The sequence below is a fragment of the Cebus imitator genome, unplaced genomic scaffold (assembly GCF_001604975.1).
Source record: "Cebus imitator isolate Cc_AM_T3 unplaced genomic scaffold, Cebus_imitator-1.0 Scaffold786, whole genome shotgun sequence".
In the NCBI taxonomy this organism is placed as follows: Eukaryota; Metazoa; Chordata; class Mammalia; order Primates; family Cebidae; genus Cebus; species Cebus imitator.
In genome coordinates, this window is record NW_016108101.1 from 108,422 (window position 1) to 132,795 (window position 24,374).

The following is a 24,374-nucleotide window of genomic DNA, read 5'->3' on the forward strand; positions in this document are numbered from 1 at the left end:
GTGGCATGATCTCAGCTTACCATACGCAGCTACTTTTTGTATTTTTAGAAAAGAGAGGGTTTCATCTTTTTGGCCAGGCTGGTCTCGAACTCCTGACCACAAGTGATCCATCCACCTCCGCCTCCACCTCCCAAAGTGCTGGGATTACAGGTGTGAGCCACCACACCTGGCCTTTGGCTCCCTTTTATACCACACATGGTCCCTGTGGGGCCAAATCTGTTTTCAGAGCTCTAGCCCCTAAGCAGACCCCGCTGGCTCCTGCATTTCTGTCTCAAGCACTTCCTACTCCCTGAACTCAATGCCCACCAGAGGTCCCAGAGGCTTCTCACAATCAGTGTGTCCAAAACTAAACTCCCATCAACCCTGTCTCCCTGTCTTTATCTGAGTGAATGACACTACCCAGTAGGCATTTCAACTTCTCTAGCTCTTTCTTATCCCCCACAACTGACTAATATCCAGTCCTGCTATTTGCATTTTCTTTCGACGAGTCCGGCTTCGTGGCTAGAGCACAGACTCTGGAGCAAAACAGCCTCAAAGCTCAAAGCTCAGCTGAGACAGAAACCACTTTATGACCCTGGGGGAGCTATTTAACTTCTCTGGAGCTCAGGTGCCTCATCATGGTAGGTTCTATATAAGTATAAGCTTTTATTAAGAGTAGTAATCAATCCTTTCCCCGCTCCTCCAATCCTAAGGCCCCATCAGTTTCTTGACTGGAGTGTCACAGTAGCTTTCTTCCTGGTCTCCTTGTCTTCTACTCTCTGATTCTCCAATGAGGATTGGCTATATTGTGTAATAATAGCCGTCATCATTCCACAGAATACAATGTAAATGGCACCCCTACTTCCCATCCTCCCTGGCACCCATCCCACTGCCATTTCCAATGTATACATTTTCTCATGCCAATTCTTAAAAAGATTTTCTCTTCACCTTCAAACTAAAACTCCACTCCACAACAGGCACCAGCTGATAGCATCTCCTGGAGAGGTAGATTTGGCAGTCGTCAGCAGAGGGATCATAGCCAAACCTTTCATAATGGTTTGATGACATTCATTAAGGGTTAGTATGTGTAGGTGCTGTGCCAGGTCTTCCCCAAATACCTTAAGAAGCAGGTGGCATCCCTACCCATAGCTGAAGAAACAAAGACATTGAGTGAGAAATGGACTTAAAGGTCAGAGAGATGAAGAGCTGGGCTCAGAACTCCTAATCTGAAGCTTAGCACCTTGGCTGCTTCTTTGTGTCAAAGTGACTTGGATCCTCCAGGCAAAGGTGGGGATGTTCAATCTTACTGATACAATTTCAAGCAGCACAGCTCCTGATAGACTGTGAATTTAAAAATAAACAAATGAATAAATAAATAAAGACTGATGGATGGATAGGGATGAACAGAAGGGTGGATTATAATAAAGTAAGAAAGTAAAATATTAATTGTACAATCTACATGGTAGGTATATTGGAATTTACTGAAAATTCTTTTACCTTTGCTATACAGTTTAGAAGTTTTAAACTGTTGGGGAGGGGGAAGGGAGAAGGAAAACATTGTATTTTTCTGTTGATAACATAGACCAGAAGTACTACTGGCTTAAACAGAACAAGGGTTTATTTTCCTTTCACAGAAAATAAACTTATTTAGAAATTTACCTTGATTATTAATATATGATAAAATTTTTAAAAAGAAAAAATTGTTTTGAAATAAATTTGGCTGGTGACAGTCCAAGGCTGATCTGGCACCTCAGAGATGTCATCCATGCCCCAGCCTGCTTCTGTCTTCATTCTCTGCTGTCCCAGTGTGAGGCTTCCAACCTCAAGGTTGCCTCATGGTCCCAGGGTGGGTACTGCACCTCCAGGTCCAAAGTCCATGTTCTAGGCAAAAAGAAGAAGAAATTAGGGAGAATGCACCCTCACGCTCCCAGCTATTTTGGCCTTCCCTTTGAAGGATTTCTGGGAGAAGCACAGGCCCTTCCTCAGTGGTTTCTGCCCAGCAACTGATGAGAAATACTGCCTCTTAGCCAGTCAAAACAGTAATTCTTCCAAACAGAGCCTCTGTTAGTGTTTCTCATGGTGAGAAGACAATATTCGCTTTCTCTTTTTTGTTTCTTCCAGATGGGAGACCAAGCCAAATTAGAAAGAATGGAGAATTATTGATTGTCCATCTTTATTCTCTGATTCTCCGATGAGAATACCAAGGAGTAAGTACAGGAAATTGATGAGAGCCTGGGCTACAACGTCTGGGAGGAGTGGGGCTGAATCTCCGCGTGGTGAGTGGGCAGGCAGGAGAGCACTCGCCCAGAGAAAGGGGTGCGGAGCCTCTGTGTGTGTGTGTGTGTGTGTGTGTGTACATGTGCACAGCAGCAAATGCACATATGGGCATGTGGGAAGACAGAAGTATTGCAAAGAATAAGGACCTGCAGAGATTGGGATTTAGTGGAAGGAGAGGAAGACAGCATGAATGAAGAAATATTCCAACTGCATGTTTTTAATGTATTGTGGTCAGAAAAGGGCAAAAAGAAAAAAAAAGACTTAAAATCTGTTCTGCTTTTTTTTTTTTTTTTTTTTTTTGAGGTGGAGTTTCACTCTTGTTGCCCAGGCTGGAGTGAAGTGATGCAATCTTAGCTCACTAAAACCTCTGCCTCCCAGGTTCAAGTAATTCTCCTGCCTCAGCCTCCGGAGTAGCTGGGATGACAGGCCTGTGCCATCACGCCTGGCTAATTTTGTATTTTTAGTAGAGACAGGGGTTTCTCCATGTTGGTCAGGCTGATCTCGAACTCCCGAACTCAGGTGATCCACCCGCTTCAGCCTCCCAAAGTGCTGGGATTACGTGAGCCATCCCGACCAGCTCAAGGCATCTATTCTAAGAGATTCTGAAGAAGAAGAAAAAAAAGATGTGCCTTATAGATTTATATGTAAATGTGTTTATTACAGAAGTATTTATAATTTAGTAAAATCTGAACGAACATACATACACAACAGGTGGGGAATAGACAAACAATGCATGATTCAGTCATAAAACGTGTTCCATGTAGCCATTAGGAATCATAATTTTAATTAAGTGAGATTATTTATAATTTTAATAATACTAGGTCCTTACATTAAACACTTTTGGGTATCTTTTAGGGATAGTGTCTAGTTATCTTTCCATTAATCCTTTCCGCAAAACCTAAAGCATGCTTTCCCATGGATACAAACTACTACATTGTATGAATATGTAATTAGTGGGAGTCTCTCTGAGCCTACTCTGGCTCAGAAAGCCATCCCTAAAGAAGAAAAAGAACAAACAAACAAACAAAAAACAATTATTTTCTAAACTCTTTATTTTGGATATTTCTGTTTCTATATTTTGTTACTGCAGATTTTACTAGATTGAATAGCCTTAACCATAAATACTTGCATCAATCTCTAAATTTTTTTCTTCAACACTAACTTTTGCAATTAGAATTTTGGGGGCAAACGATATATTTTAAAGGCCCTTGCCATGTGTATGTGGCCAAAATGCTTCCAGAAACATTTCCACTTCTACTAGCAAAGTATATGATTATACCTACAGAGTATTTAAGTTTTATTCCTTTACATATTTTTTCATTGCCAAAATTGTCTATAGTAGAAAAAATGAATAATAAATAACCTAAAAAATAAATGAAAAGTTCTCCCTCTGAGGACAACAGAGAAATTTTTAGCTTAGAGGCTAATAATAATAATACCCTTCTTCTCTAGGAGCATAAAGAGCAGCTTTGAGGAGCAGAAGACGTGAAATGCAATGTTTAGTCTGGGTGGGTGCAAGATCCAGGCAGGGGTGGGGACGGCCACTGCACAGAACCCTGTTCCCTTGCTTCCTGTTCCTCCCGCCCCTCCTCCCTCTGCAGCCCTTGTTCTCAGAGGCCATCCCCAGACCCACAGCAGCAGGTGTTACAGCTGCAGGCCTCAAGCTCCTTTGTTTTGGGAGAAACTGTTAAGGAGTTAGTATTTACTGAGCAGCTAATATGCCCGTCACTACTATAACTCATAATAATTATTAATCATTAACTAATACATAAAAGTTTAATTTAAAGCTTTCCAATAATTTTATTTTATTTTATTTTATTTTATTTTTTTGAGACGGAGTTTCACTCATGTTACCCAGGCTGGAGTGCAATGGCGCGATCTCAGCTCACTGCAACCTCCGCCTCCTGGGTTCAGGCAATTCTCATGCCTCAGCCTCCTGAGTAGCTGGGATTACAGGCACGCACCACCATGCCCAGCTAATTTTTTGTATTTTTAGTAGAGACGGGGTTTCACCATGTTGACCAGGATGGTCTCGATCTCTTGACCTCGTGATCCACCCGCCTCGGCCTCCCAAAGTGCTGGGATTACAGGCTTGAGCAGCCGCGCCCAGCCTCCAATAATTTTAAAAGTAAAGGGAGCTAAAGGCCAAAGTGTCCTTTCACTCACTAACCTCTGATCTTCAATTCAGCACGCATACTTTTAAACATTTTCAGGCATTTACATATATAGTTATGCAGAAATGTACAGCTTTGCTTTTGTTTTTCAATTGAATCATTAGTATAGTTCGGCAAGGTGTCTCCGTTATCCAGGCTCATAACAATAAATCAACTCTTGTTACCTGCTGCCCTGAATTCCCTCTAAGGGATGAGTCATCACTCCTCTAAGCAGTTTCTGCTGGGTGGCTGGCTCAGCTGGTTACCACTTTTATATTAAAAATAGTGCTGCAGTGTCATTCGCACAGAGGCTTCTCGCTGCACCCATGCAAGTACTTTGCTGGCATGGACATCAGGAAGTGGAATTGCTGGACCAATTGTGCACATTCTAAGTTTCATAATTGATATTTTTGAGTAACTAAAATTTAAATGGTTTTGTCCCATGACAGAGATCATCAAGCTTGTGACTTGAAGAGCTTTACCTATTGTCTACCTTTTTTGTGTCCCTACCATGGTGGGTCCAGCCCATTGTGAGTGCTCAGTAAATATTTGTTGAATAACTTTCTGAACGGAAGAAAGAAAAGATGAGTAAGGCCTGGTCTTATTCAAAGCTCTCCTAATCAATATCTTTGTGATTAAATGTCGTGGGTTCAGCTTCTGACTGACTTCAGAGACTCCCCTAGGCAGTCTGCCTGGATCCCACCAGGAGCCTCCAGGCCATGAGTTGACCATTGTAATGTCCAAGAGTTGGACCCTTGTGGAGTCCATAGTGTTGGACACCCAAAGAGGTGAAGACGGGGGAACCAGGGAATACAGTGAAAAGGGTCCTTCATGAATCAGAGGATGATGGGGGCTTGGACCTGGCAGGGGAAGTGATAGGATTCTGAATATTTAAATATTTTAATGCAGTAGAATCAGAAATTTCCTGATCAGATAACAGATGTTGTTTTTACACATGATTTTCTATGTTGGAACTCAAAGGTAAAGACACTCAAGGACAGAAATCTTTTGCAGAGGTAAGATTTTCTTCAGTCACCATATTTGATTAGCTGTGGGGAAGTGGAGGTTTCCATGAAGAATTCCATAGCTTCTTCCAGATCATAGTGTCTGACCCACACCGGCTGGTGTCTCCTGATACGCAGCACGGATGGAAATGGCAAGTTCCCTGGCCTTTCTTCTGCTCAGCTTTCATGTCTGCCTCCTCTTGGTCCAGCTGCTCACTCCTTGCTCAGGTAGGAAACGATTTCACATTTATGTTTCTGAAGTAGACAGTTACCTATTAGTGTTCTCATAGGACTTTTGAGTCCTTCCCATACCTGAAGTCCATGCCAACCTGAGGGTTCATATGTCACTAAGAGACAAATGGTGCTTCTCTTAGGATCATGTTCCCCTCTAGGGTCTCTGTATCTCACCTTCCCTGTCGGAGAAGCACCCGTCCTCTCATGACCCCAACCCCAGCACCCTCTGACGGAGCCTCCCCCTTGTGCCGACAGCTCAGTTTGCTGTGCTTGGACCCCCTGGGCCCATCCTGGCCATGGTGGGTGAAGACGCTGATCTGCCCTGTCACCTGGTCCCGACCAGGAGTGCAGAGACCATGGAGCTGAGGTGGGTGAGTTCCAGCCTCAGGCAGGTGGTGAGTGTGTATGCAGATGGAAAGGAAGTGGAAGACAGGCAGAGCACAGAGCATCGAGGGAGAACTTCGATTCTCCGGGATGGCATCGCTGCAGGGAAGGCTGCTCTCCGAATACACAACGTCACAGCCTCTGACAGTGGAAAGTACTTGTTATTTCCAAGACAGTGACTTCTGTGAAAAAGCCCTGGTGGAGCTGAAGGTTGCAGGTGAGCCTCTGGGTTTTCTTCTGAGAACATTTCTCCATAGGATCTAGAAGAAATTCCGAGTTGCTCTTCCAGAAGCACTGCAGACACCCCTGGCTGCTCACTAGCAATTGCCTGTGCTGCCTTCCAACTTAGCCTCTCTGAGCCCCTTGAGTAGGACACAGGTTCTCCTTTAGGAAGAATTCCTGCTGTGCCCTACATGCTCAAGTAAAGAACTCCCTTCCTCTGGCCACCAGAGACATAAGGGACATGAAGGAGGAGGGATAGGAAGCATAAGAAATCGTTGTGTCAGTGACTGGTACACAGTCATTTTGGTCTAATTGAGTAACAGACAGCTCCTGTTGTGTCACCAAGTGCACAGTACCATGGGCCTGGGAGGTACCATAGGGACTGCATCTGCTGCCAGTGTTTTCCAGTCAGTCACCCACAAGAATATTCCTAGAGTAAAACAAACCGTTTCTTTTTCCTTTTATTTATTTATTTTTTCTTTTGAGATGGAGTCTTGCTCTGTCACCCAGGCTGGAGTACAATGGTGTGATCTCAGCTCGCTGCAGCCTCTGCCTCTGAGGTTCAAGCAATTCTCCTGCCTCAGCCTCCCGAGTAGCTGGGATTGCAGGCGTGTGCCACCACGCCTGGCTAATTTTTGAATTTTTAGTAGAGATGGGGTTTCACCATGTTGGTCAGGCTGGTCTCAAACTCCTGACCTTATGGTTCGCACACCTAGGCTTCCCAAAGTGCTGGGATTACAGGCGTGAGCCACTGTGCCTGGTCGATATATTTCTCACTCGTTGCATTGAGGAAGAACACACATCACAGGGAGCTGTGGCGGGGCTCAGTAAGAAGGTGTTAGAGCAGACTTAGTATACAATTGGGCTCGTGTTAGGGGACCTGGGGGAGGATTTATAGACTTAGTCCTCCGCTCTGGATGAGATGCCATCAGGAAGGCATGGCAGGTTAATTCTGTGAGTGGGAGCCTTAATCAATCTTATCTAGGAGGAAGGAGACTAGGGTGAGACTAAAGCTGCAATTGATGAAGGGGCAGCAGTTCCTCACTGCCGCTGGGGATGTTTGGTCGTTGCTGTGGTTTGGACAATGTTCATGTTTTTCTCTGCACCCACGCATGATGTGGGTGGTCTCTTGTTTTTCCCACGATCCATCATAGTCACAAAGTGCCATGGTCTGATGCTAGCATTCTGTGAAATTGCTTTTGTTCAATAGGAGGACAGGGAGACCCAGTGTCCGTTTCCAGATGTTATCATGGCCTTTCTATTTCTCAGTGCAATCCCTTGCCCTTGGTTTCTGGTTGGGTTTGGTTTAAGGGGATCTATAGCAGACAATCATAAGAGGAACAGAAGAGGAGGAAGGAAATCTGGGTGTTTATTCCCTGGCTTCCTTCCTGCAAGGTACCCTCAGGTTGGCTCCATTGCCTTGCTGAAGGTCACAGCTCCTCTCAAGAATGTCCTCAATGAATGAATCTCTTCTTTTACGTAATCCAAACAACTCCCCCTCTTCCTCCCTCTGGTAATTGGGGTCAGTGGGAATAGCCCCACTGTTACTGACCCTGGGATATAGCACTATCCCATTTAGTTTTCCCCTCAACATGACCAAACTTTTGTAAATAGCTCCTGAATGAAATCTTCCTTGAGTTACCAGATCTGAGTCTGCCATTGATTCCCATCAAGACCCTCCCTGATACAGGAGCTCTCCAGAATTTAGGCTGATTTATCCTTCCACAGCACTGGGTTCTGATCTTCACATTGACATGAAGAGTTATGACGCTGGAGGGATCCGTCTGGAGTGCAGGTCCACTAGCTGGTACCCCCAGCCCCAAATACAGTGGAGCGATGCCAAGGGACAGAACATCCCGGCTGTGGAAGCACCTGTGGTTGCGGACGGAGCGGGTCTGTATGCAGTAGCAGGATCTGTGACCATGAGAGGCAGCTCTGGGGAGCGGGTGTCCTGCATCATCAGAAATTCCCTCCTCGGCCTGGAAAAGATAGCCAGCATTTCCATCGCGGGTTAGTGCCTGCTTGGCCTCAGCTTTACTGAGCTGAGCTGTGGCAGTTGAATGAAGGGGGATGTGTGAGTTTCTACTGTGTGAGTCTCTGGAGTTGACCTGGGTCTCTGCACTGCATATGAGGCCCAAAGCAGGGACCTGGAGGCTCCTGTCTGCTCCAGGGGAGCTTCCTTCCTCCACAAAGCTGTTCATGACACAAACATTTACTGAACATTTCCTGTCTGCGAGAAAGTACAACAGGCAATGGGAATTGGGGAAAAAATATTAAGATAAGCTCCTTATGTAAAGTCAAACGACAAAATGGGAAAACATACACATACATATATATATATTTACAAACTTAGAAAGAGCTAATCTCCTTCTGTTAGAATGAGATTCTAAAAACCTAGTTAAAAGTTTTGGCCAGATATGTTGGCGCATGCCTGTAATCCCAGCACTTTGGGAGGCCGAGGCAGGCAGATCAATTGAGGCCAGGAGTTTGAGACCCATCTGACCAATGGTAAAATTCAAAAAATTAGCTAGATGTGGTGGTGTGCACCTCTAATCTCAGCTACTCTGGGGGCTGAGGCACAAGAATCACTTGAGCCCGGGAGGGGAAGTTGCAGTGAGGGGAGAGCAGACCACTGCACTCTAGCCTGGGTGACAGAGCAAGACTCTGTCCGAAAAAAAAAAAAAAAAGAATAAGTAAAATAAAACAAAATCCTAGTAAAAAAAATTTTAATAAAATTCTTGAATTATTAATTAGCAGGAAAGGAAATAACCCACAAAAGGGTGCTCATTCTCACACATTAGGGAAACATGTGAAATCATTTTTCACTTATAATATTAGCAAAAGTCAAAACAAAACTGCATTGGCCAATAACATGATTATCATAGGAATGTAGGAAGGCAGTAACTCTCAGTCATTTGCTCACGTAACTTGCTGTATTTTTGGTGTGCATTAGTACGACCTCTATTGGGGGCTCTATAGCAATATCTATCCAATCTACATATTTATTGATTGAAAATTCCACTTCTAGGAATTTATCTGATAGATAAGCTTACATTTGTATGAGATAATCCACGTAAAGCGTTTCTGTTTTTCAGTGTGTGTGTGTGTGTGTGTGTGTGTGTTTTTTAAGACAGAGTCTCAGTCTATTGCCCAGGCTGGAGTGCAATGGTGCAACCTCGGCTTACTGCAGCCTCTCTTCCTGGGTTCAAGAGATCCTCCTGCCTTAGCTCCCAAACAGCTGGGATTACAAATATCTATAGGAGTACAAGGTCCAATCTTCTCAATCTGTATCATTTCCTACCTCGCTCTAAAGAGTTTAGGAAATTTAATGAGCAATTTCAGGGACTAGTTTTTGCAAGCAGTTATGATAAATCGGTACCAACTGAACCACTGCAGCTACTCCTATTTATTAGACACACTTTTCTCCCTCTCTCTCTTCTGACTTATTTCTCAAATCTTTCATTTGTGTTTTCTTTTCAACAGCCTCTAGATTATGTAAAACAACAAGAAATTCCTGCCATAGAAAATGCAGGCATTTTTTTTGACTTATTTCTCCGTCTTTTCTTTTTTTGTGTCAGGAACTCGCTCTGTCACCCAGGCTGGAGTGCAGTGGCGTGATCTCAGCTCACTGCAAACTCTGTCCCTTAGGCTCAAGGAATCCACCCATCTCAGCTTTCTGAGTAGCTGGGAACACAGACCCACACCACCATGCGTAGAATTTTTTTTTTTCATTGCAGAAACAGGGTCTTTCCATGTTGCCCAGGCTGGTCTCGAACTCCTGAGCTCAAGCAGTCTGCCCACCTCGGTCTCCCAAAGGGCTGGGATTATAGTCATGAGCCAATGTGCTTAGTCTGCATTTTACTTTTAATGACTCCTGTGATTAAATTGAGTACACTCAGACAATTTAATCTCTCTATTTTAGGTCTCCAATTTTAATTCTGTATAAAGTTCATTTAGCCAGTTTTACATTCTATTCACCAGTTTCATAGAGGATTTAACTCAAAGGGTGGGTGGGAGAGCACTATTCAGCCTATTACACTTATTTGGGAAGTGATCCCAGGAAACACAATTGCAGAAATAAACTGAGAAATGAAAGAAAACCAATTACATGAGAAATGGCATAAAGGATTCACTCATGCAGTAGTTACCATGTGGATAACTTGGCTCAATCACTTTTAAGACTCTCTAAGAAACCATATGAAATGTGTGTACAGCTCAGGATCTTCCTAAGGATTACAGGGCGTGGGACTTTATACTTCCCATCCTCCTGTGCTTGAATTGGTTGAAGATTGGCCTGGAAGTGTTAATTCTAATGCACTTTAAGATTGGGCTATGTAACTGCAGAAAAGCAACTATCACTGATGTAATAAAGCTCTCAGGCAAAGGAGAAGGGAGATACTCACTTGAGGTGGGAGGGTTGTCATCCTTGCGGGGAACTGTGCCTCAGCTATTGGCAAACTGTGGTAGGCCAAGAGAATGTGGGATGGGGCATCGACAGCATCTGTTCTAAGGGCTCTGCCTCTGAGAATACGGTGAATGCCTTTCAAGGTGTCTCTGCCCCCCCTGCACCATATTCACTTAGCATTAGTGACCTCTTATCTTCCAATACACGTCCATATCACATGGCCCTGCAGCCTCACCACATGGACTAGGTCTGGGATGGACACCTGACCCAGGCTAGGCCCAGGGACCAAGTGACATGTGAACAGTTACACCTGTAGCAGATATGCAGGGGAGCTATGGAAAGAAGTCTTCCATTCATGGTGCAGAGTAAAGGATGGTGGATCTTCCTTCCTAGTCCCTGAACTTCTGACCTAGAGTGGCTTAATCCTGCTGCTACCTCTCTCTGGGACTCTACTGCTGAATAATTCCAGGAACTGGGCCACGCTGTGGTGGGGGAGTGGCCTTACCCTGAGCATCTCACTCACACATTGAACAACAGCTGAGAGCAGAGCTTAGGCCTGGGCCCTATAAGGAGAGAGGAATCACATGCTGCAGAGGTCTGTCCTGAGGAGCAGGTACTCTAGCCACAGCAAAGACACAGTTGATGCCTGGATCATAATAATAGAAGGCAGGACATGAGAACAGCAAAAGATGTGGGTGTCAGAAGAGGCTGAGAACACTTCAGGCAGGAGCACTGAGTTGTGCTTAGAGGAAGTAGGCATGAAGGCTGGGCAGGATTTTAAGGGCAGAGATGGAGCAAACAATTCAAGTGAAAGGCATGGCATGGAAAGGGAGCGCTGGCCACAGGGAGTGCAACGTTGTGACGCAAGGCCACTGTGGAGCCGTTGCTAGTGTATTAATGCAAAGCTTGGAGTTGAATCGGAAGGGGATTGGAGGCCTCCAGACCAAGCATTTACTTATGTATGTTTTATTTATTATTTATTTATTTATTTTTTGAGGCAGAGTCTCGCTTTGTCACCCAAGCTGTAATGCAGTGGCATGATCTTGGCTCACTCTAACTTCCTCCTCCCAGGTTCCGGCGATTCTCCTGCCTCAGCCTCCTGAGTAGCTGGGATTACAGGCGCACCACCACCCCCAGCTAATTTTCGTGGTTTTTTTTTTTTTTTTTTTTTTTTTTTTTTTTTTTTTTTTTTTTTTTTTTTTTTTTTTGTTGCTTTTTTTGGTAGAGATGGGGTTTCACCATGTTGGCCAAGCTGGTCTTAAATTCCTGTTTTCAAGTGATCTGCCTGCCTCACCCTCCCAAAGTGCTGGGATTATAAGCATGAACCACCACATCAGTCCCAGACGAAGTATTTAGACATTTGATGGGAATATTGACAACTAGGCCTTGGGAAGATTATTCCGGAAGATATTTATACAATGATAAGATTGGATTTTGTGGGTGAGGGATTATGTTCATGTGGAGGAGGATATATGTTCTCGTGTGTGTGTGTGTGTGTGTGTGTTTGTGTGTCCCTTGGACCTAACCCTACCACCTACTGGCAGAAGGTAAAGGCCAACTAGAAAGTTTTGCTCACTTTCATCTTCTGCCCCCACCAGAATGCCACCTCCCTGAGGAAAAGGGTTTTTGATGCTTACCCAGTATCCTCAGCACCTCTTATGCAATAGCTTTGGAATGAATGACAAAGTCTTCATAACAGCCAGTGCAACTGCTGTCTCCTTTCCTTTGCTACCCCTCCCTCTCCAGCCATGCCTGCTTCCCCCAAGCCCTTCCAAGCTCGTGGCCCAACCTCCAAACCCAGCAACTTGGACAAGAGTCATCTGGCTTTGGAAAGAGGGCGGTTTATGTTTTCCTCCTCATGTTTCCTCCACAGCAAAATCACCCTTTACTTAGAGAGGCCTCTCTCCTTGTGGATACCAGCAAAGCCACCAACACTGCGGGGAATCTCAAGGCTTTATAAAAGAAAGAAGGAAGGAAGGGAGGGAGGGAGGGAGGGGAAGGAAAGAAAAAGAAAAAGAGAAAGGTAAGAAGAAGAAAAGGAAAAGAAATAGAAAAAGGAGAAAGTGACAGAAAGAGACAAAGAAAGAAATATAAAGAGAAAAAAAAATTTTAAAGTCTTACTTTCAAACAAAGAAAAAGGAAATAGAAATACCTTATAACCCCCGAAAGGTTATTTGCTGCTTGAGAGTTTTGTTTTTGTTTTTGTGTATTCTACCTAGTAACTGCTGAGAACTAAGGCTCGAGACACCATTGGCTGGTTCACCCGCACCCGACCAATCCTGGGCTCTAAACTGTTCAGTGGAAATCTTCGGACTCTTTGGACACGAAGGCCCAGGTCCCAGATCCCGGGTCCCGCGCAACTCCGGACATCGCGATTAATGGAAGGTGAAGAAAGCTTTTCTCTTTTTTTGGGGATGCTTTGTTCTCTGGTGGTGACTGCGCCAGTTGGTGAGTTGTATCCGGAAAATCGTCATGTGAAGACCAGAGGAGAAAAGAAGACGCCACGTTAATTCTACAAGGTGCGGAGGGGAGGGGAGGGGAGGGGAGGGGAGGCGCGGGGAGGCGCCACAGCTCCGGGGCGGGCGGTAGGGGGAGCGGCATCCGCTGTGGACGCGAGCGCGGGGCCTGGGAGAGGGAGGCCACGGCGGGGAGGCGCGGGCTCGCCGGGCTTTACCTCGCGTGGCCCGGCCTGGGTGCAGGAGCGGGAAGGGAAGGGAAGGGAAGGGAAGGGAGGAGGGTGTGGAAGAATCCAGCGGCCGCAGAAGAAAGCGGACGCTGGCCAGAGAAGTGAGTGGAGGAGGGCGGGAAACGGCCCACTCCATCTTTGCCCTGATTGCTTATTCCATGGAATGTTTAGGGAATCCCTCTCTCGGGAGATACCTGAGCCTTCACATGCAGTGGACTCGCTGAAGTTGGGGGCTGATGAGATCTACTTGAGTGACAGGAGAGGTTGGGTCCGACCAGCACCGAGGTGCCAAGACTCCTAGGCTGATTCTCCTCCTCTGTAACCCTAGGCCTCTGGTCCCTGCCTGCCCCGGTGCTCATGGAACCTGCTGCTGCCCTGCCCTTCTCCCTGCCAGCCTCCCTCCTGCTCCTCCTCAGCCTGTGTGCACTGGTCTCAGGTAGCAATGTGTGCCACGTGCTGCTGTCATCTATGGGAAAGGAACGGCAACACTGCAGTCTGCAAAGGGAAAGGACTGTGGGATTGACGACTTAGCCTTTCGTTCTGAGCATGCTCACTGAATTTACCAGCCCTGTCCAAAAGAAATACAGCCAGGGACAAAGGTCAAGTGCATGTACAATAGCAAATTTTCGAAAAGTTTTTTAACATTTTCTTTATTTGTTTATTTATTTAAGTGGCAGTATATTGCTCTGTCGCCAGGCTGGAATGAAGTAGATGGAGAATGAGACCATTACTCACTGAAACCTGGAACTTTAGGGATCAATGGATCCTCGCATCTTAGCCTCCAAGTAGCTGAGAGTACAAGCAAGGGCCACCACACATGATCAAGTTTTATTTTTTGTTGAGATACGGCCTCACTGTTTTGCCCAGGATGGCCTCAAACTCCTGGCTTTTAAGGATCCTCCTACTTTGGCCTTCCAAAGCTCTGCAATTACAGGCGGAGACCCTGTGCCCAGTCTATGTTTTATTTTAAAAAGTAAAACTGAGCTGGGCACCGTGGCTCATGCCTGTAATCCGAGCACTTTGGGAGGCTGAGGCGGGTGGATCGCCTGAGGTCAGGAGTTCGGGACCAGCCTGGCCAGCATAGTGAAACCGCATCTCTACTAAAAGTACTAAAAATTAAGTGGGCATGATGGTGGGAGCCTGTAATCCCAGCCACTAAGGAGGCTGAGGCAGGACAATTGTTTGAACTTGGGAGGCGGAAGTCAGAGTGAGCCGAAATCGCGCCATTGCACTCTAGCCTGGGCAACAGACAAAACTCCGTATCAAAAAAAAAGTAAAAAGTGAAACCATCTATGAAATAAATTTTAATAATATATTTTTATGTAAATAATCAAATATCAATGTTTAAATGCTAAGTTAATGCAAAATATTACCAATGAGATATTTGACATGTTGAAATTTTAAATCTTTATAATCTTTATGTGTTTCAAACTTAGAGTTCATTTCAATTGTAACTGTTAAATAGCTAGTGGATGGATACCCTGTTGGACAGCTCAAATTTGCAATATACTCAGGCACAGTGCTAGACTGCAGAATGGAGGAAAATCTCAGGGGCACAGGGTGGACAGAGAGTGCCCAGGTGGGCTCCTCACTGTTTCCTTTATGAAGCAGGAGCAGACTCAATACTTCTTGCTCCCAGGGACGGGTACTGCCGAACAGCCACAGCTACTGAGCCCCAGAAGTTCTCAGCCCAAAAACCCCTGTGGCCTTGGAATGTCTGCTTCCTTTTGTCCCTGGAATATCTGCTTCTTTTCCTGCCTTAGAGATGTGGTGACTGGTGTCCTTGTCTGACTCCATCCCTTTGTTGAACAGCACAGTTTACTGTCGTGGGGCCAGCTGTTCCGATCCTGGCCATGGTGGGAGAAAACACGACGTTACATTGCCATCTGTCCCCCGAGAAAAATGCTGAGGACATGGAGGTGCGGTGGTTCCGGTCTCACTTCTCCCCGGCAGTGTTCGTGTATAAGGGTGGGAGAGAGAGAACAGAGGAACAGATGAAGGAGTACCGAGGAAGAACCACCTTTGTGAGCAAGGACACCAGCAGGGGCAGCGTGGCCCTGGTGATACACAATGTCACAGCCCAGGAGAACGGCACCTACCACTGTTACTTCCAAGAAGGCAGGTCCTATGATGAGGCCATCCTGCACCTCGTAGTGGCAGGTACGTCACTTCCTTTTGCTTTGTTACTTTTGCACAGTGTGACTCTAGGGGACAGTTTCTTCCTTAACTTCAGGCCCATTGCAGACCAATGTCTGGAGTCCCCTTTCCACAGGGAGAGTGGCTTCTTCCTGCACAAGGACCACATGAGTCGGTTTACCTTGCTAAGCTATGAGCTTCACTTCTTGAGAAGCACACGCATTCCTCAGCTGAGGCCATGAGCAGGGGAAAATAGTTCATCTCGGAAAAGAAAGTCTTATGCCTGCCTTAGCACTTCTGAGAGTGAGAGGAAACACTGTCAAATATTTTCCTGGGACAGCTAGAATCAATAACTGCCCAGAGAATTACAACATATGAAATCCGATTTTTTGATAAATGTTAATCTTGACTTTTTCTTCTTTCTTGAAATACTGATTGCAGAACGAATGACTTACATGTAAATAGATGATTTTATTAAAGCACAACTAAATACAGAAGCAAAATTATGTATAATTCCTGCTAACTCCAAAGGAAGACTAAGAATTTAGCTGGGAAGAAATTGGCAAGGCTTCAGCATAAAAATGTATTTATACTGGGATTTCTAGGAGTTTGTTTTGTTTTTGTTTGTTTGTTTGTTTTGAGATGAAGTCTTGCACTGTTGCCCAGGCTGGATGCAGTGGCAGGATCTTGGCTCACTGCAACCTCCACCTCCTGGATTCAAGCAATTCTCCTGCCTCAGCCTCCTGAGTAGCTGGGATTACAGGCACAGGCCACCACACCCACATAATTTTTGTATTTTTGTTAGAGATGGGTTTCACTGTGTTGGTCAGGCTGGTCTCGAACGCCTGACCTTGTGATCCACCTGCCTTAGCCTCCCAAAATGCTGGGATTACAGGTGTGAGCCACCGTGCCCGGCAGGAGTTTGTTAAGGTGACATTAAGCAATTACCTCAGTCTTGGGGTTAGTGTATTATGCTTTAAAAAGTATACTTCAGAACTGAAAAAGTCTTTAAGGTGCAGAATACTTGGTGGCATTTCAGTCCATCAGACCAGTGAGGCAAGGACTGGGAAACGGGGTTCTTCCCAGAGGGGCACAAATCATAACAGGTGGGAGACCCCATCTTTGCTATTCACAAAGGCAACCTTACAAGTGATTCAAACAGAATATTATGGAAGGAGGGTTTCCAGTGTCATGACTGTGTGCACATCAGCACTGCAGTGTTGCCCCATAGTGAATGGTTTCTATGTGGCAGGGACCCACTACTCTTTGTCTGTAAAACTGACCCTGGTCTGGCCTTCCCCAGTCTGAATTGGGTTGCTGTAGGACTTTTTGTTTGCTTGCTTATTGTATTCTGTTTGTTGGATTGGTTGGTGGTTGATTTTTCCCTTAAATCTATTGTGTCGTGCTTACCTGTATTGAACCCCATGGAATGTTTTGTAGGACTTTGTTTTCCAACTTGCTGAGCTATTTTAATTTCTTTTCTAATTTAATTTCTTCAGTTCTTGAGTAGCACAAGCATTCCTCAGCTGAGACCATGAGCAGGGGAAAATAGTTTTCTATTTCTATGATTTCTGCGTGAACCTTCAAATGCACAACTAGTTTTACTTCTCCTGACAAAAAAGAAAAAGTGAGCAGAAAGCATTAGACTTAAGTGATTGCTTTAATTTCCTGTCTTTGATATAATTTGTTGGGAAACTTAACAAAGGAATTATTCAGGAGAAGTTTAGATGATCACACATGGCTGAAGGGTCTCCCAGGACCACGCTTTTGCTGCTCTCTCAGTCCTGATAGTCTCTTTTATTGAAGATTCTAGTAAAGTAGAATATATTTAAATGAGCCTGAATTATTAGGATTTTTGGTGCTGATCTCCGACATTGAGAAGGCAGTATGGTTATCTTAAGGATCCCACAGGCATCTAGATATTTGTAATACATTGATGTTCTCATAGGACTATAAGAAAATTGTCTAATGGATGGAACCTCTGGGAGGTAAACAACTGTGAATTAGAATAAGAATTGGCTTTGCCAGATAGCTCTGTCTATTCTCCTAAAAACAGTCATCTCCTATAGTGGTAGATAGCCATGGTGATGTGAGGCTCTGAACTAGACAAAAGTGACTAGTTTGGTGACTTTGGGTCAGAGTTTTTTAAGATTCTGCCAAGGCTGAGTGTGGTGGTTCATACCTATAATCCTAGCACTTTGGGAGATCGAGGTAGGTGAATTGCCCAAGCTCAGGAGTTTCAGACCAGCCTGGGCAACAGGGCAAAACCCCATCTCTATTTAAAAAAAAAAGGAAAAAATAAGATTATGCAAATTTGGCAGGTTTCTGTCATTAGTGTATTATTTTAGAGCTTCAGGAAATTGAGGTCTGCACAGAAACCATCCCAGGAGCACAACAGGCAAGTTGAGAATTTGGACACACCCTCCTAGAAGTGAGAAAATTAGTCTTTGCCAGAATAACGCGCAGCAAGCATTTGTAGCAGACAGACAAGTGTTTGGTGCTGTGATGGTGCCTTCAGGTGGAGCGTAAAGAAGAGTGTGCAATGCGAGGCTTTCTCTTAGAGATCTCACCATTTCTTTTGCATATTGGTCTCGTGATCTTCTCCAAAACCAAGGTTCTTTCTTCTATCCTTCCTTCACAGAAGAGGTGCAGTAGGGGCTAAGACACCACTGCCTTTGGGCTGAGCCCTGGTCTCCCCCTCTAGGCTTTGGCTCTAAGCCCCTCATTGAAATCAAGATTCAAGAGGATAGGAGCATCCGGCTGGAGTGCATATCTAGAGGGTGGTACCCAGAGCCCCTCACAGTGTGGAGGGACCCCTGCGGTGAAGTTGTGCCTGCCCTGAAGGAGGTCTCCACCCCTGATGCAGATGGCCTCTTCATGGTCACCACAGCTGTGATCATCAGAGACAGGTCCGTGAGGAACATGTCCTGCTCTATCAACAACACCCTGCTCGGCCAGAAGAAAGAAAGTGTCATTTTTATTCCAGGTGAGTTCTCTGCCCTCTGAGACTCATCGAGTGCATGGGGGATCCTCAGCACACAGATGGAGTCCAGAGCGGGGGTGGGGCAGCAGTGTGGGTGGAATGGTCCTGGGCTCTGAGAAGCTGGAGGCTGTAGCTGAGGTGAGGCCTCTCCCCTTGCCACAAAGGGAGAATCAAAGAGTCCCAACACACAGGAGTAGGAGCCTCTTCTCTGAGGGTCACCGTGGTCTTTTTTTTCTTGATTAGGTCTTTATGCTGCAACAATTGTAAAATATTAAGGACAACCATAAAACATGGAGAATGGTGTGGATGGGTGACTGCCTACACTTGGCATTTCTGTAGCTGCAGCCATTTCTTCCTGCCTATGGGACTTCCCAAAGGACAGAGCTAGGGAAATTCCCTATCAACAGATATTCATAAATGTATTCAACAAATGTTGAACAAGCATTCCTTATGTTTAAGACTGTTCTGGAAATCAAGGGTCAATAATTGAACAAAATATATCAAGATTTCTATCCTCAAGGAGTTCACATTCTAGAGAGAGAGTGTGGCTGGGTGTGGTGGCTCATGCCTGTAATCCCAGCACTTTGGGAGGCCGAGGCGAATGGATCATGAGGTCAGAAGTTCAAGACCAGCCTGGCCAAGATGGTGAAACCCCATCTCTACTAAAACTACAAAAATTAGTCGGGTGCGGTGGCACGTGCCTGTAATCCCAGCTACTCAGGAGACTGAGGCAGGAGAATCGCTTGAACCTGGGAGGTGGAGGTTACAGTGAGCCAAGATCACGCCACTGCACTCAGCTTGGGCCACAGAGTGAGACTCCAAAAAAAAAAAAAAAAAAAGGTCAGATAAATATATGAAATAATTGAAACAAGTGATTAAATAAATAATTATCTATATATTCTATCACATGGTGATGAGCATGTAGGAAAAATTAAGCAAAGAGAAAATAGAGCATCCCAGGGGTGTGAGGCATGAGAAAACAACAATAATAATAATTATTATTTTGAGACAGAGTCTCCCTGTGTCTCTCAGGTGACCAGGCTGGAGTACAGTGTTGCTGTCTCGGCTCACTGCAACCTCTGCCCCCCAGGTTTGAGCAGTTCTCCTGCCTCAGCCTCCCAAGTAGCTTGGATTACAGGTGGCTAATGTTTGTATTTTTAGTAGAGACAGGGTTTTGTCTTGTTGGCCAGGCTGGTCTTGAACTCCTGACCTCGTGATCCACCTGCCTCAGTCTCCCAAAGTGCTGGGATTATAGGCGTGAGCCATTGCACCTGGCTGAAGCATCGGAATTATTTACAGAGTGGTCAGAGGAGACTTCATTGTAAAGATGGAAATTGAGCAATCAAGGCAAGGAACCATCAGAAGCTTAAGGACTGAGCAGCCTAGATACAGAAAGAGCCTGAGGAAGGAGCATGTCTGACAGTTGTCAGGACCCCCAGGAGGTGATGCTGGCATGGCTGAAATGAAGTGAGTTCAGGAAGTAGGGGGAGATGAATTCACAGAGGTGATGCAACCACATTATATACGGCAGCACAAGTCATAAACAGACTTTGACTTTTAGAGTGAGTGAGATGGGAAGCATTGGAAGGTTTTGAGCAAATAATTAACATGATCTCATTTGTGCTGCTCTGCAGAGGACAAACTTCCGATGGTAAGGGCAGAACAAGAAGGAGGGCACTGCAGTGTTCCAGGCATGAGTGATGGTGGCTTGAGGCAGGTGCTGGCTGTGCTGACTCAGCACAGCGGGTCAGCTTCACGCACCCGGGTCCTTCCCACGCTGACTCCAGATGTTTCTGCTTTGCTGCCTCTGGGCCCTGGCCTGGAAGCCACTGAGGTGTCAGCCAGCAGTGAGCCAGCATCTCTTTCACCGTCTGAGTTTTCTGAAGTAGAAACCAGTAGAGCAGGTGCCTGAGGGAGCTCTTCAGGTGTGTTCCTAAGGGCACTCTCACTTGGATGTTCTATTTCAAACTAAGTGGACTTTTCTGCTTGCCTTTTCAGAATCCTTTATGCCCAGCACGTCTCCCTGGATGGTGGCCCTGGCTGTCATCCTGGCCACATCTCCCTGGACGGTGGCCCTGGCTGTCATCCTGGTCATTTTCATCATCTTCATGGCTGTGAGCATCAGTTGCATCAAGAAACTTCAAAGGGAAAAAAAGATTCTTCTGTCAGGGGAGAAGGAGGTTGAACAGGAAGAAAAAGAAATTGCACGTAAGGAATTGGGAAAGAAAGTGTGGAAAAATAGAAGCTTTTTAAAGAAGTTAAATGAGTAGGAGGACAGTTCACTGTCATAGAAAGACCACAGCTCTGCCAGGTACCGGCTTAGGGAAGAGAGAGAGGAAATGCACAGCAGCAGCAGCAGCAGCAAGGGCTCGGGACTCGCATGTCCTGAGAACGAATCTTTCAGAGCTTTCGTTCTTCCATGCTGCACACATTGCATTCATGCGCCTGGCTATATGCAGCACTACGTGGCTGCACAAACACAAGTCTTAACAATGTGCTGAAACTACCCAGCTATCTGATCACATATCATTGCTGGTTTCTGAGAGTTCCCTAGGCATAAGGGAAGGGTGATGATGTTGGTGTATATAGAAAGCATGGTGTCGGCATTGTTTAATACAAGCTCAGTTTCTCTTAGTTCTTCTGTTGAAGACATGATTTTGTTTGTTTTTCAGAGCAACTTCAAGAAGAACTGAGTAAGTTTAGCTTTTCCTGAACTACTGCATGTACAATTTGTGTTCTGTTCAGTTAGCAGCATCTCATGACATTCACCTCTGTCTGTCCCTTGCAGGATGGAGAAGGACATTCTTACATGCTGGTGAGTGCCTCTAAGGTTCCCTCAGACCTCAGCTTTCTCCCCACTAGCCAGCTAACAGGACTCCTTAGAGAAGAAGAGCAGGGGACCCAGGGCTAGATGGGGACAGCAGGGAATGGGGGTCAGTTCATCAACAGTGTCCCAGCAATGATCCATCACGGCTCTTCTGTCAGGAAATCCCGGCCGCTCTCAGTCAGCCCTGCAGTTTATGTCCCAGGACCCTTTCTCTTTTAGAGTAATTTAATGCGTGATTACCAGAGTTTTCCCAAGCATAGTAGCCTCCCCAAGAGTTACATTTCAGAGGCTATTGCTCTTTGATCCTGGATCATTTTGAAAGAAGACAGTGCTGTCTTAGCAATGTATGTCCTAGGGATGGTGTAGACTGTGCACCATTGAAGACCCACATGGGGAAGAGGCCACGAGGGTCCCTAACAAGCCTGATGCAATGGTGTACAAATAGGTGGCCAGAAATACCTTTCCCCTTCTAAGAGAGCACTGATACTCTGCATGTAGCCTGCCAGGGGAGGGAGTTCAGATGAGTGGGGGAGTGAGTGGGAGAGCACAGAGAAACCAATCGCCCACGTTCAGTGAGCACTTCACATCTTATGATTTGGTACCTGTGGCTGTCAGCAACAGAATCTACGCTTTACCAGATTCCTCTTTGGTGAGTTTTAAAATTGCCACTGTCATTTTGGGACACAATTACAACTTGTCACAATCGGATATATTAAGTTGTGGAAAGGAGAAAATCATTTTAACGCAGTAGAAAGGTAGACTGAGTAAGTGAGAATACATGCAGATGGGAGCAGTTTGCATGATGCCCGGCTCCTGGGGCATTTCCCACATGGGAGAAGTCGTACTGGCAGACATCAGGCGTGTGTGGTTAAAGGAAAACTGGATTGAAGCATGTCTTCCTGACTTTGCCCACTAACCCCTCAGGCAGCAAGTTTTCCTTCGTACTCAATTATTCTCCTCCGTTATCCTTTGAAGTGTGCCCTTGTCAGACACTTAAATCAGTTCTCACCCATTAAAACAACCTATAGGACTAATGAAGAGGTCCTTCCCCACCCAGGACAGTGTGTAATGAGAGACTCACTTAATGGATCATTGAGGGGAGTGTGGTGGAATGACAGGAGATAAAGCTTCTATGATGGTTTCAGCCAAGTTGGAAAGTTTCTAACTAAAGAAAGTCACAGAGATCAAATGTCTTGAATAGAAAAGGGAACAGATCTTAGAATACTGAAAAAAAGTGGGAACCATTAATTTTGGCTCATTTCCTGAACTCTCTGGATTTCATAGACCCTCGATTCTTCTCAACCTGAGGGCGCTGTTTCTGTCTCTGGAGAGACAGAAGTGCAGCTGCAGTAATTCTTAGGGTATGAGCTGCTTGGAATCAGGGGCCCTTCATGGAAGGGGCCACTACATGGGGATTCCCCCTGCAGATATCTGAGACCTCTCTGGGGATCAGGAACCACACAATCCCCAGGGTTCCTGAGACCCCAGGCCTAAACCCGAGACTTCCTCTGCAGCCGATGTGGTCCTGGACCCAGACACCGCTCATCCCGAGCTCTTCCTGTCAGAGGACCGGAGAAGTGTGAAGCGCGGCCCATTCAGGCAGAGCGTGCCAGACAACCCAGAGAGATTCGACAGTCAGCCCTGTGTCCTGGGCCGGGAGAGCTTCGCCTCCGGAAAACATTACTGGGAGGTAGAGGTGGAAAACGTAATGGAGTGGACTGTCGGGGTGTGTAGAGACAGTGTTGAGAGGAAAGGGGAGGTCCTGCTGCTTCCTCAGAATGGCTTCTGGACCTTGGACATGTTTGGAAACCAGTACCGGGCCCTGTCCTCCCCTGAGAGGATTCTCCCTTTGAAGGAGTCCCTTTGCCGGGTGGGCGTCTTCCTGGACTATGAAGCTGGAGACGTCTCCTTCTACAACATGAAGGACAGATCACACATCTACACATGCCCCCGTTCAGTCTTTTCTGTGCCTATGAGGCCCTTCTTCAGGTTAGGATCTGATGACAGCCCCATGTTCATCTGCCCCGCACTCACAGGAGCCGATGGGGTCACGGTGCCTGAAGAGGGCCTGACACTTCACAGGGCAGGGACCCACCGCAGCCCACAGGATCAATTCCCTGGTCTCACAGCCATGTAGACAAGCCCTGGCCATCTCAGCAGCCACCGCACAACGCCCCTGGTGGAAGACATGCCCTCCCCGCTCTAGTCACATAAGAGAACATCTTCCAGCTGCCTGTTTCACATCCCCTTCAGACCTCAGCCCCTGTTCACCTCCTCACTAGGCTATGGCTTTAGCAGTTCATTTGCTTGTTACTGTGGAACGGGATCCAGGCATAGGGAACTAGTTGTTACACAGCTCCCAGCCAGGAAGAAAGTGTGAGAAGCTGATTGGCAGTGAACCTGCTGTTTAGCATCAGGGTGACGACATTGAGCCCAGTATGCCAGTTGGCACCAGATGCTGTGGACTTGGAATGAAGCCAACAGGGTTCGCCAGGATGTGAGAGAAGAGAGGAATCCACACGACCACCGGAGGGGAGAGGGAACCAGATATACAGGTCAGAGATAGAGGAAGTGGAACCAGAGAGCTGGGAGGGACCAAGGTTGTGAGGGTGGCTGAGTCCCACCGTAACAGCTGAGGGTTCCCAGGAGACAATGGCTCATTTCCCCCCAGCCCTAGGATTTTCAGAGCACACACCCGCAGGCCTGGACCTGGGATGAAGATGAATGAAGAACATGGACATGTGGGTCTGGTTGGGCTCAGGTGCCCCTGCAGTAAACAAAGAGTCAGTACTCTGTCCTCAAGTGTGGTTGAGATTTGAGGTCCTGGTCGAGCGGGGCAGTACTGGACCAGATCTACCTCAGCGTTCTGGTTCAGTGGGGGCACCAGTGACTTCAGACTTCCTGGTCTCATGATGTCTTTAGACACTTAGAAATTATTGAGGACCGCTGGGCGCGGTGACCCAAGCCTGTAATCCCAGCACTGTGGGAGGCCGAGGCGGGTGGATCACGAGGTCAAGAGATCGAGACCATCCTGGTCAACATGGTGAAACCCCGTCTCACTAAAAATACAAAAAATTAGCTGGG

General features: G+C 46.1%; 2 protein-coding genes across 10 annotated transcripts in view; both read left to right on the plus strand.

Moving 5' to 3' along the window:
- The first annotated feature begins 5,384 nt into the window (after positions 1-5,384).
- On the plus strand, positions 5,385-8,357 carry LOC108297252 (butyrophilin subfamily 3 member A2-like). Its single transcript, XM_017519993.2, is given in 4 exon segments — positions 5,385-5,641; positions 5,903-6,188; positions 6,190-6,248; positions 7,982-8,357. Coding segments are annotated over 4 exon segments (717 nt in total). The 5' UTR covers positions 5,385-5,556; the 3' UTR covers positions 8,269-8,357.
- Positions 8,358-12,874: 4,517 nt separating this feature from the next.
- The window catches only part of LOC108297250 (butyrophilin subfamily 2 member A2), an 89,460-nt gene continuing 77,960 nt past the window's right edge, over positions 12,875-24,374 (plus strand). For 2 of the 9 annotated variants that reach the window (XR_005198545.1, XM_037735370.1), the window contains exons 1-7: positions 12,880-13,106; positions 13,673-13,780; positions 15,157-15,504; positions 18,185-18,466; positions 20,462-20,671; positions 21,136-21,156; positions 21,252-21,278. Coding sequence is in view for 8 of the 9 variants with exons in the window: in XM_037735370.1 (XP_037591298.1) it covers positions 13,037-13,106; positions 13,673-13,780; positions 15,157-15,504; positions 18,185-18,466; positions 20,462-20,671; positions 21,136-21,156; positions 21,252-21,278 (1,066 nt within the window). In the remaining variant the exon portion in view is untranslated. Of the gene's footprint in view, positions 13,178-13,515; positions 13,955-15,156; positions 15,505-18,184; positions 18,467-20,461; positions 20,672-21,135; positions 21,157-21,251; positions 21,279-22,318; positions 24,336-24,374 lie in introns of those variants that run through there. The other 7 variants (XM_037735369.1, XM_037735365.1, XM_017519985.2 and 4 more) reach the window with 7 other exon arrangements.